The following is an 11851-nucleotide window of genomic DNA, read 5'->3' as shown; positions in this document are numbered from 1 at the left end:
ATCTTAGTTAGTATAGCTCTTTCATAAATAACATTCTAAACCCATGGCCATAAGTTCTATATAATTTGTTGTTTCTTTAAACACAACTACCTCTCATTACTACGAGATATAAACAAATTATTCGTCTTAAATTAAACAAAAGAAATTTGTCATGATTAGTAAGAGCTAAAGGATTATATATGGCGAAACTTAGAAGGTGTTTTTCATTGGTAAATTTTCACAGAATTAGAGTCTAATCGCAATCCACTCCAACACATACAGACATCACTATCGCCTAAATACATGTATTTTAATTTACTAAATTCTACAATTAAGCAGACTCATGTATGATTTCACCAACAAAGGCACGTGCTCTGCACATGGCTGCCAACGGCCTAGCTCTAGGCATTGTGAGTCCTCCACCTTCAGTCATATCCACCTTTTCTTCTCCAATCCTCTCCCATTCAAAACATTGAATCAGACACCCAAGCGTTAAACTTACTAGCCGTTCAGCTAATACGTACCCGGGGCACGCCCTTCTTCCTAACCCGAACGCCATTAGTTTACGACTCTCTCCTTCTTTCTCGAACCTCTCGGGCTTGAAACTCGTGGGATCATCCCATAGCTGATGATCTCTTTGTATGGCCCACACATTCACCAATAACCTTGTGCCACTCGGCATATCATAACCTGCCACTTTACAGTCTTCTGATGCGACATGAGGAACCAACAATGGCGCCGCGGGGTACATCCGCAACGTCTCAGAGACAATATTTTGAAGATAAGAAAGATTGGCGACGTCTGATTCTTCCATAAGCTTGTCGAAACCAACTTTATTGTCGATTTCATCTCTGGCCTTTTTTAGTACATCCGGATGGTTCAACAGGCTTGACAATGCCCATTCCAATGTTACCGCTGAAGTATCAGTCCCCGCCAGTATAAGAGACTGCACATTGCACGCATACACGAAAAAATTGAACAATGACTAAATAAATCGACTAATGAACTAAAAATGGTTACTTACGATTATAGTTCCTTTAATGGTGCGGTCCGTGTAGTACTCAGGTTGAGTTTCTTGCAGAGAAAGCAAGTGATCGATCATAGTGTTCTCCTTCTCCTTTGCTGCTCGTTTCTCATCGACCAGTCCTTGAAAGAACTCATCAAGCCTACCACCAGTTTTCTTTATCCGTGTCTCGAAATTTGTGATATATCTCAAGACCGGTAAATAGTCAGCAACGTTTCCAGCACCAGAAAAACTTACAGCCTCTGCGATAAGCTGGCGGACGTGTTTAGCCTCTGGATCATCCTCTAAACCGTCTCCGTAGTAACATTTTCCAGCCACCATTCTAGTGATGTTGTTAAATGTTAAGTCTGATAATATTGAAGTCATCTCAACCTTTGCAAAATCCTGCAAAATTCATTACAATATACACCTTAATTATGTTAAATTAATAACGCAAATCATAAAACACAACTTATAAATACTAGACTGAACCAATTATTATTATTATTATTATTATTATTATTATTATTATTATTATTATTATTATTATTATTATTATTATTATTATTATTATTTAAAATTTTCGAAATGGTAATAACGTACGTAATCCCAGTAATATATAATATTAATTGGTAGGAAAATTGTCAAAAACTTTTTTCAATTTTCCTACCATTTCGAAATTACCTAAGAATTTTCCTACAATTTGAGATTTTCTACTAAACATTTACTACGACTTACGACTTGCTTAAGTAGGAAAACGGTAAAAAAAAAAAAAAAACAGACTTTGAGAAAACTTTCAGAAAAACTTACCGGACACAAATAGTCAAAACAATGCCAAAATTCAGAAACCTTAAAAATAATTGAGTTTATGTGTTAAGCCCCAAATGGGAATGATTCCGACTATTCTGGTAGATTTATGAGCTGAAAGACGTGAACTCTCACATGTTTTTTTTTTTTGGTAACTAAAAGTTGATAACATATCTCCTAAATTAGTATTAAAGGTCTCAATTACTTTCATAAAAACTCTATGAGTAAGAGCTCACTTACAAGTGAAGAGTTACGTGAGAGACAAACTATAAGACGTCGGATCTCGTCACGGCGGACAGAGGTAAAGCTATTAAGACGGTGATTCGAAAAAATCTCCACGGCGCCGATACGCCGGAGGTTTCTCTAATGTTCACTATACGGAGCTGTGACAATGGTTGAGCTGGCGTACGATAAGTGTTTCGAAGCAATCGAGCTCGGGCGGTTCGCGAGGATGATGTCGTTCTTGGTAAAGCATTCTTCGGCGATCGTGTTCGAAGAGACGACGAAAACTAGTTTGTTTCCAAGGCTGAGGGAGAAGATCGGAGAATCGTTTAGTGATTGAGAGACGGAGAGGAAAACGCGGTGGAGCGGCGGTTTGAGGAGGCGGAGGTGGCCGATGAATGGAAGTGAGAACGGTGGAGACGGTGGAAGGTTTTGTCTTGGTTTGAGTTTCTTGATAAGGAATGTGAGAGTGAGGATTAGGATCAAGACTGTGAAAACTAGGGTTTGAGCTTCTTCTTCCACCATTGTTGATTTGGGTTTTAGAGTCTCTCCTTAGAGCATTCCCATCGGTATAACTGATGGGATCTCTTTTATCTTGTTAATAATAAAATTAAATAAAAATAAAGTTTTTATCTACATTCAAGTAACGCTTCTCTGTTGCTCAAGATAATTATTTCTTTTTAATATTATTATATATTTAAATAATAAAATTGGAAAAATAAAGTTACACATCATGTCTGATAATCGATGCTATCCTTGCTGAGAGAAAGACGGTTTCTCAGTTTTTCTGTTTCTTTATTATTATTTTTAATTAATTTTTAATTGAAGGTATTATTTTTAATTTTTATTATTATTTTTAATTGAAGGTATTATTTTTAATTGAAGGTATTATTTTTAATTAATTTTTAATTGAACTGTCACTGGAAATGCACTTCTTTCTCACTCAGAGACACCCACGTGTCAATAATGCATTGTCTTTGTTCTGTTGTTTTTTTTCTTTCTCTTTTCTTCATTTGTTTCTCTCTCTCTCACGAATGAACGATGAAAAAAAACCTCTTCACATGAATCGATTTATCAAAAGGGAATCAAAATCAAGGAGAAGAAACCAAATCGGAAATAGCAGCAGAAGACACTATAGGTAAGCAAAGAAAACAACTTCTTTTCCTCATATTCATTTGATGTCGAAATCTATTATAGAAAAGCCCTTTGTTAATTGGATCGAGTGTTCCAATTTGATGTCGAATTTGATTATGTGAACAAAATCTAGGAATCGATTTTGAGTTTTTTTTCGAGTTTGAAGTCAGAGGAGAAACATTCTCATGGGTATCTTAGTGGAAGGTTTGTGATTCTGAGACTTGTATTTGCTTCAGCTTTGTGTTTACTGCGTCGTCTAGTTTAGATTGTGGTTTATGGGTTTTCATTTCATTAGGTTGCCTTAGATAATTTATGCTTTGTCAGTGTTCAAAAGTTTGCGACTCTCAGTTTGGTCTGACTCAAAATAAAAGAAGTGTGACAAGTTAGAATGATCAAGTTATTAGTTTGTTACATGACATTGTGCTAGCCTTGAGTTTCTGAATTAGTTTTGTGATCATCGTAGCTGCTTTCCATTCGAGATGAGCTTTTCATCGCAGCTGCATGGTATTGATCATGCTTGTGTTCATGATTTATGGCCTATTTTGGGTTATAATATAATAATTCTAATTGCACAACTGTAGAAGGGTTTTGATGGCTGATGCTATGATTTTGCCTTGCGGACACACTTTTGGAGCTGGAGGAATAGAATAAGTTAAACAGATGGTACAGAGTTTCCTTTCTTCCTATCACAATCTCTTCTTTTGCTCTCTGCTTTACTTTTTGCTTTTATCTCTTTCCCTTTGCTTATTTGAAATCTGTTTTTCGTTTTGTGCTCTTAGAAAGCTTGATGTACATGTTCACAGCCCGTCTCTGAAGACTCGATAACTCCAAATCTCTGTGAGTAAAATCACTTGTGTTCATGATTTGGTATTTGGTTGTCTCAGCGGATGTCTTGTAATCATTCCTCATTTGCTGTGGCAGATCGAGTTATAATAAAGGTCAGTCCTTTCTTTTAATTCCCTGCATTTTTTTCTTATAATGGAAGAGTGCGCGAGTTGTTAACCGTTGGAGTAAAACATGAATCAGGGAAATAAGAGGACACCACCTCGTTTCGTTGGCCGTGAAGCTGTTGTTAGACCTCAAGCTGCAGGTATTTCAGAATTTTACATTTTTTTGTGGCTAGGAGTTTTGTCATAAGGGATGAAAGCTCCATGAGTGTTGGGTTCTGATAGACTTGATTTGGACGTATCATATGGTGAAGAAGGACGAAAACATAAACCGGCTTGAAAACAATCTCGAAGAAGCTGCTAAAGACTTGGCTACATTACCAAAAGTGTTGGAGGAAAGAGAAGAGATGTGGAAGGAAGTGAAGGAACGCAGAAAGCAAAACATGGATTTGGAGTCAGAGAAGGACATGTTGAAGAGCAAGGTAGAGAAACTGGAAGAGGACACACTCTTTAAGAAAGGTCAGATCACGATACTAAAAGACACGCTTGGAAGCAGGCATTTTGATCTTCTTCTCTCCAGTCCTGAGTTCTCATATAATGATTTCTTAGTCTCATAAGACAACACAATAAATAAAATGTATATATAGTTGTCTGTTTCTCGTATTCTTGTTTCTATCTTTGTTACAAAATACATGCATAAGCAGTGGGATTGACTCTATTAGAGTATGACCGGTTATGAGCTTTGGTTTAATAGGGTTAACTTCGGTTATTAAGATTAGCTGATTAGTCTAACTATAAAGACTGATTTAGTTAGTTAATTGTGGTTAAGCTTTTGTAACAAACTTTTATCGTTTGATTAATAAGAAGAATCACGTTTCTCTCTTCTTCTTCGATCTTCGTCTCTCCTCCGTCGTGTCTCGAGTTTCTCCAATTAACCGGAGTTTATTATGGTATAAGAGCTACTCAATTGAGTCTCGATTGCTTCTGCATCTTACGCGACGGAGATGAGCTTCCCAGTTAATTCTTGTTTTCGATTTGTTCAGCAATTTTTCGCCGTTGTGTGCGATTTTCTCATAGGAGTTTTCTCAATTTTCTGATTCTTTTGATTCTCTTTTGATTGACCTCAGTGAGTACGAATCTTGTTTTTGATTTTCTCTTTTTGTCTCATTTTCTTTGGATTTCTCGTTCTTGTTTTGAGGATGAGTACTTATGGCAATACGAATGCTCCGATGAATGTTCAACCGCAGTATCAGACTGATCAATATGAGAATCCCTATCATCTCCATAGTGCGGATCACGCAGGACTCGTTCTTGTTTCTGATCGTCTTGTTACTGCTTCGGATTTTCCCTCTTGGCGTCGCTCGATGTGGATGGCTCTTAATGTCCGCAATAAGCTTGGATTCATCAATGGTACGATCTCGAAACCTCAGGAAGATCATAGAGATTTTGGTGTATGGTCTAGGTGCAATGATATTGTATCCACTTGGTTGATGAATTCTGTTGATAAGAAGATAGGTGCGAGTTTGCTTTTCATTCCTACTGTAGAAGGGATTTGGAAGAATATACTGTCTAGGTTTAAGCAAGATGATGCACCTAGGATTTTCTCTATAGAACAGAAACTTAGTCAGATCGTTCAAGGATCAATGGATGTCTCTACATATTATACGGCTTTACTTACTTTGTGGGAAGAACATAAGAACTATGTAGAGCTTCCTGTTTGCACATGTGGTCGTTGTGAGTGTGATGCAGCTGTAAAATGGGAAAGGTTGCAACAACGAAGTCGTGTGACCAAGTTCTTGATGGGCTTGAATGAAGGTTATGATCAAGCTAGATGCCATTTACTAATGCTCAAGCCGATACTTACTATTGAAGAGGCTTTTAACATGATCACACAGGATGAACGACAGGTTGTAGTTAAACCGACGACTGGTATTGAAAGTGTTGCTTTTCAGAGTGTTGCTTCTATGAATGAGGCTGAGAGTGCCTATGTTGCTGCCTACAATACAGGGAGGACTATACAGAAACCTATTTGTTCTCATTGTGGTAAAGTTGGACACACTATTCAAAAGTGTTACAAACTCCATGGATTTCCACCAGGATATAAGACTAATGCTGCAGGATACAATTACAGACCTCCAACGATGCCAAATCAGTTTCAGCCTAGGATGCCAACGATGCAGTCTCAACCACAGATGTCTCAAAATCCTAATCAAATGGTGCCATATGCGAATTCTATGCAAAAGGCAAATGCAGTGGCTCAGGTTTATTCTGAGACTGGAACGTTTCCAACTGAAGATGTGTCGTATGGTTATGTTTCTAACCAATATCCGCAGTTCATGGTTCCTAATGGTGTTCCTTCAAGTTTACAAGGTTTTACCCCACAGCAAATTGATCAGATGGTTTCTCAATACAAGGGTCAAGTTCATGTTCAAGAGCCTATAGCTTCGTCTTCTGGTTCTAGTATCCCTAGTGCTATGGCTACAATCTCTGAACATGGTTTGATGGCAGCAACTTGTACCTCTGGTATCACTTTCCCTTTTCCTTCGACTTCTCTTAAATATCAAAACCATATTTTAACTTTTCAAAATCATATTCTTTCTTCTTTACAACAACTTATACCGCATGATGCTTGGATTATAGATAGTGGCGCTTCTAATCATGTTTGCTCTAATCTAGCTTTGTTTACAGACTTACGACCTGTTACAGATATTACTGTGACATTGCCAAATGGTACTAGGGTCTCTATCACTCATATAGGGACAATTCATATTTCTCCAAAGTTGATTTTATACAATGTTTTGCATGTTCCTGATTTCAAATTTAATTTGATTAGTGTAAGTAGGTTGGTTAAAACATTGTCTTGTTCAACACATTTCTTTGATAATTGTTGCTTGATTCAGGAACTTTCTCAGGGCTTGATGATTGGGAGGGGTAGAGTCTTTCAAGACCTTTACATTCTAGCTACTAAGAATACTTCCCTCTCGCCATCTTTTCCTGCAGCATGTTCTTTCTCTGCTTCTGTGGTCACTGATGATTCTCTCTGGCATCAACGTCTCGGACATCCGTCGCATCTAGTTCTTCAGAAACTTGTTAGTTTGATTCCTTCATTGAAGAATTCTTCTTTGTCTTCGCATTGTAGTATTTGCCCTTTAGCTAAACAGAAAAGACTGGCGTATGTTTCGCATGGTAATATAGCTGATAAACCTTTCGATTTAGTCCATCTTGATATATGGGGTCCTTTTAGTATTGAGTCTGTAGAAGGTTTTCGTTATTTTCTTACTTTGGTCGATGATTGTACTCGTACTACATGGGTTTATCTCTTAAGGAATAAAAAGGAAGTTAATACAGTTTTCCCAGTTTTTCTTAAACATGTTAAGACACAATATGATAGCATTGTTAAGGCCATACGATCTGATAATGCACCAGAATTAGCATTCACTGACATTATTAAAGAACATGGTATGATTCATTATTTTTCATGTGCTTACACACCACAACAAAATTCTGTTGTTGAACGCAAGCATCAACATCTCTTGAATGTGGCAAGATCTTTACTTTTTCAATCAAATATCCCCCTGCAATATTGGACTGATTGTGTGTTGACTGCAGCATTTCTCATAAATCGCATGCCTCGTCCTGTCTTAGCTAACAAATCGCCTTATGAACTGTTGCTTACAAAATTGCCAGATTATAGTTTGCTTAAAAGATTTGGTTGCTTGTGTTATGTTTCGACTAATCCTCATGAACGTAATAAGTTTTCTCCTCGAGCTAGACCATGTGTTTTTCTACGGTATCCAGTTGGTTATAAGGAATATAAAGTCATGGATTTAGAGTCTAATGCTATTTCTATATCTAGGAATGTTGTGTTTCAAGAAGATGTTTTTCCTTTTAAGACTAGTTCTTTATTGTCATCTGCAGTAGTTATGTTCCCTAATTCCATTTTACCTCTTCCTGTTCCATTGCATTTTGTTGAAAGCATGCCTCTCATTGATGAAGATTCATTAGTTCCTACTCTACCATATGCACCATCATTAGCGCATGATCATGGTACCATTCCGGCTGACACTGCATCTACATCTGTTACAGATCATACTTCTGTATCTAGCGTTAAGCCAAAGANGGGTATCCAGTAGGTTATAAGGGATATAAAGTCATGGATTTAGAGTCAAATGCTATTTCTATCTCTAGGAATGTGGTATTTCAAGAAGATGTTTTCCCTTTTAACACTAGTTCTTTATTGTCATCTGCCATAGATATGTTTCCTAATTCCATTTTACCTCTTCCTGTTCCATTGCATTTTGTTGAAAGCATGCCTCTTATTGATGAAGATTCATTAGTTCCTACTCTACCATCTGCACCATCATTAGAGCATGATCATGGTACCATTCCGGCTGGCACTACATCTACGTCTGTTACAGATCCTACTTCTGTATCTAACGTTAGGCCAAAGAGACAATCTAGAGCTCCTGGTTATCTGGCCGAGTATCATTGCTCTCTTGTTCCTTCCATTTCCTCTTTACCACCAACAGATATCCATCTTTCTTCTCCTTCACCACCTTCCCAACCTTCCCCCACCCCACCCCTACCACCTCCTCTTCCCATAACATCTCTCCCTCCATCACTTAAAAAGACTACACCTTATCCCCTTTCCTCTGTCTGTACTCTTGACCGCTATACACCTCTGTTCCAATCCTATATCTTTTCTTATTGTGCTGAAACAGAACCGAAAACATTCCATCAGGCCATGAAATCAGAGAAGTGGACTAATGCAGCAAATGATGAGCTCTCTGCTCTTGAACTTAATAAGACCTTTGTTGTTGAGTCTCTACCTGCAGGGAAACATGCGATTGGATGCAAATGGGTTTTTACTATTAAGTATAACTCCGACGGTTTTGTTGAACGGTACAAGGCACGCCTGGTTGCGCAAGGCTTCACACAGCAAGAAGGGATCGACTATCTTGAGACGTTTTCCCCTGTTGCGAAACTCACCAGTGTAAAGTTGCTTCTTGGCTTAGCTTCTGCGAAGGGTTGGAGCCTGACTCAAATGGACGTCTCCAATGCTTTTCTCCATGGTGATTTGGAAGAGGAAATTTACCTCCACCAGGTGTAGTTTTACCTCCTAATCCAGTATGTCGTTTACTCAAGTCCCTATATGGTTTGAAACAAGCCTCGAGACAGTGGTATAAACGTCTATCTACGGTTTTCCTTGGGAGCAAACTACGTTCAATCACCTGCTGATAATACTCTTTTCGTTAAAGTCTTCATGCGTCCATCAGGAATTTGTTCCATTGTTGCTGTGCTAGTATATGTCGATGACATAATGATAGCAAGTAATGATGATGCTGCTGTCCATGATCTGAAGACACTTTTGCACTCTGAATTTAAAATCAAGGATCTTGGACCAGCTCGCTTTTTCCTTGGATTGGAGATTCCGCGTTCATCAGCGGGTATATCAATCTGCCAACGCAAATATGCTCAGAATCTGCTTGAAGATGCAGGTTTAATAGGCTGTAGCCGAGTTCTATACCGATGGATCCGAACCTGCGACTTACCAAGGATATGGGTACGTTGTTATCTTCTCCTACCTCTTACAGAGAACTTATTGGTCGCCTTCTATATCTCACCATCACAAGGCCCGGTATCACCTTTGCTGTTCACCAACTGAGCCAGTTCATATCTGCTCCTACTGATATACATCTACAAGCTGCACACAAGGTTCTACGTTATCTTAAGCAGAATCCAGGACAAGGTTTGATGTATCCTGCCACTTCGGATCTTTGCTTGAATGGATTTTGTTATGCAGATTGGGCTAATTGTAAGGAGACAAGGCGTTCTGTTACGGGTTATTGTGTTTATCTAGGCTCTTCACTCATTTGCTGGAAATCCAAGAAACAGGGCGTGGCAAGTAGAAGTATCACTGAATCAGAGTATCGTAGTATGGCACAAGCGACCTGTGAGATCATCTGGTTACAACAACTACTCAAGGACTTTCACATTACAGAGTCTGCTCCGGCCAAGCTGTTCTGTGACAATAAATCCGCCTTACATATCGCCATGAATCCAGTCTTCCATGAAAGGACAAAACATATAGAGATAGACTGTCACACAGTACGTGACCAGCTTAAGAAGGGTACGCTTAAAGCTCTCCATGTACCGACTGAAGAACAGCATGCCGACATCTTGACTAAACCTCTTCATCCGGGATCGTTTCATCATCTGCTACAAAAGATGTCCTTGTCAAATCTTTACCTCCCGAAACCAGACACTTCGGAGCTAAAGATTTGAGGGGGCGTATTAGAGTATGACCGGTTATGAGCTTTGGTTTAATAGGGTTAACTTCGGTTATTAAGATTAGCTGATTAGTCTAACTGTAAAGACTGATTTAGTTAGTTAATTGTGGTTAAGCTTTTGTAACAAACTTTTATCGTTTGATTATTAAGAAGAATCACGTTTCTCTCTTCTTTTTCGATCTTCGTCTCTCCTCCGTCGTGTCTCGAGTTTCTCTGATTAACTGGAGTTTATTAGACTCAGCTCTGTTTGCAAGAAATTAGACACCCAAAAATGACTAATAGAAGAATAACAAAAAAAACAAGGGTGTGAAGAAATTAGTATTGTTTTTAATATTTTTAAAAGATAGAGTCTCTCATTTAAGGATGTGCAATGGCCATGCTCTTAGAATTTGAATTGAACCATACATCACAATTTAAGGACTCAGCTCACATATTATTTTTTCATAAAAATGATACAACTTACGTATAGAAAGACTCAATTCACAAACTAGTTAAAAAATGACCAAACTTACATAATATCAAATTATTTGTTATTAGTCGTCTAAAGAAAGACTAATCCTTTAAAAGTCTATTCACGACGAGCATGGTTATAATATATATATACTAGATAAGAGTCCGCACGATGTATGGCTATTAAGATAGTTGAAGAAAATAAATCCTAAATCCTAAACAATTTTTAAAAAATATTAAAAAAAAAAATATTTCTTGAAGTAAATAGATAAATAATTTTAGTTATAGAAAAAATCATATTTGTATTTACCTTCATACATTTATTTATATTTTTTATATATTATAACAATTATTACAATAATATAAAGCTAAAGTATATCCCACCAAAATCATATTTGTATTTACCTTCATACACTTATTTATATTTTTATATTTTTAATATATTATTACAATTATTACAATAATCTAAAGCTAAATTATACCCCTACCAAAATTTTTGCCAAATACTCATCATTAAAAATATTATTACTGTCAAATTTCAAAAACGTTTCACAACTTATTACAAAAAAATTTACATGCAAAGAATTCATCAAAGCAACATATAATTTAGTAATCACATACAATTTTACTGTATGTTTCACTATTAAAAATATGCTCTTAAACCCTAAATTATTTTATTGTTAAAGTATGCTCTTTATCACTACCTATAAAATATATTTTAAACAAATTAAACAAATTTTATGTTGCTTGGTATAAATATAGTTCTTATAATTACTAAAATTGTATTGTGACATAATTTATTTAACCATTAACTTTTTTTACTCCAAAGATATTTTAGATGAACAACTGGTGAAAATTATTTACTCTATTACAATGATTTTATGACCAACCCAATTAAAGTTGAGAAATTAAAAGAAAGTTAATATCACATAATAAAAATAAAATTTGAATATTATAATCATGATGGTATATATAAAGCCTTAGATAATTCAAATATACAAAATAATTTTTTTATAAACAATCCAAAACATGATATATGTCATAATCACGTTAAGGATCGATGCCTTATTTACTCCCCG

The 11851-nt window shown here is 36.7% G+C and overlaps 3 protein-coding genes and 1 pseudogene across 7 annotated transcripts; 3 read left to right on the top strand and 1 right to left on the bottom strand.

The window, feature by feature from the left end:
* Nucleotides 311–2536, bottom strand: LOC104789578 (annotated as a pseudogene).
* Nucleotides 2993–4783, top strand: LOC104787576. Of its 5 annotated transcripts, XM_010513185.1 has the most exons (6): nt 2993–3149; nt 3279–3349; nt 3727–3808; nt 3925–4083; nt 4172–4235; nt 4318–4783. In XM_010513185.1, the coding sequence occupies exons 4-6, from the start codon at nt 4033–4035 to the stop codon at nt 4647–4649; spliced, it is 447 nt and encodes a 148-aa protein (XP_010511487.1). In that variant the 5' UTR covers nt 2993–3149; nt 3279–3349; nt 3727–3808; nt 3925–4032; the 3' UTR covers nt 4650–4783. The 5 variants fall into 5 exon arrangements, 3 of the variants coding, with proteins under 3 accessions (XP_010511487.1, XP_010511488.1, XP_010511486.1); XR_767976.1 differs by lacking the exon at nt 3279–3349 and having other exon boundaries at nt 4350–4783; XR_767975.1 differs by lacking the exon at nt 3279–3349 and having other exon boundaries at nt 4347–4783.
* LOC104789576 lies at nt 5262–8165 on the top strand. The gene is made up of 4 exons (XM_010515250.1): nt 5262–6555; nt 6673–6770; nt 6933–7491; nt 7642–8165. The coding sequence occupies exons 1-4, from the start codon at nt 5262–5264 to the stop codon at nt 8163–8165; spliced, it is 2475 nt and encodes an 824-aa protein (XP_010513552.1).
* On the top strand, nt 8186–9142 carry LOC104789575. Its single transcript, XM_010515249.1, has one exon. The coding sequence runs from the start codon at nt 8186–8188 to the stop codon at nt 9140–9142; it is 957 nt and encodes a 318-aa protein (XP_010513551.1).

Source organism: Camelina sativa, chromosome 5, assembly GCF_000633955.1.
Source record: "Camelina sativa cultivar DH55 chromosome 5, Cs, whole genome shotgun sequence".
NCBI classification, from domain to species: Eukaryota; Viridiplantae; Streptophyta; class Magnoliopsida; order Brassicales; family Brassicaceae; genus Camelina; species Camelina sativa.
The sequence above is the reverse complement of the archived record's forward strand: the minus strand, read 5'-3'. Positions and strand labels throughout refer to the sequence as shown.

Excerpts from the sequence above, each read along its gene's own strand:
- LOC104787576 (XM_010513186.1), top strand. The coding sequence starts at position 4,033 with ATGTCTTGTAATCATTCCTCATTTGCTGTGGCAGATCGAGTTATAATA. Across the intron at positions 4,084-4,171 it reads CAGATCGAGTTATAATAAAG|GGAAATAAGAGGACACCACC; the intron begins GTCAGTCCTTTC and ends AACATGAATCAG. Across the intron at positions 4,236-4,317 it reads TGTTAGACCTCAAGCTGCAG|ACTTGATTTGGACGTATCAT; the intron begins GTATTTCAGAAT and ends GGGTTCTGATAG.
- LOC104789575 (XM_010515249.1), top strand. The coding sequence starts at position 8,186 with ATGGATTTAGAGTCAAATGCTATTTCTATCTCTAGGAATGTGGTATTT.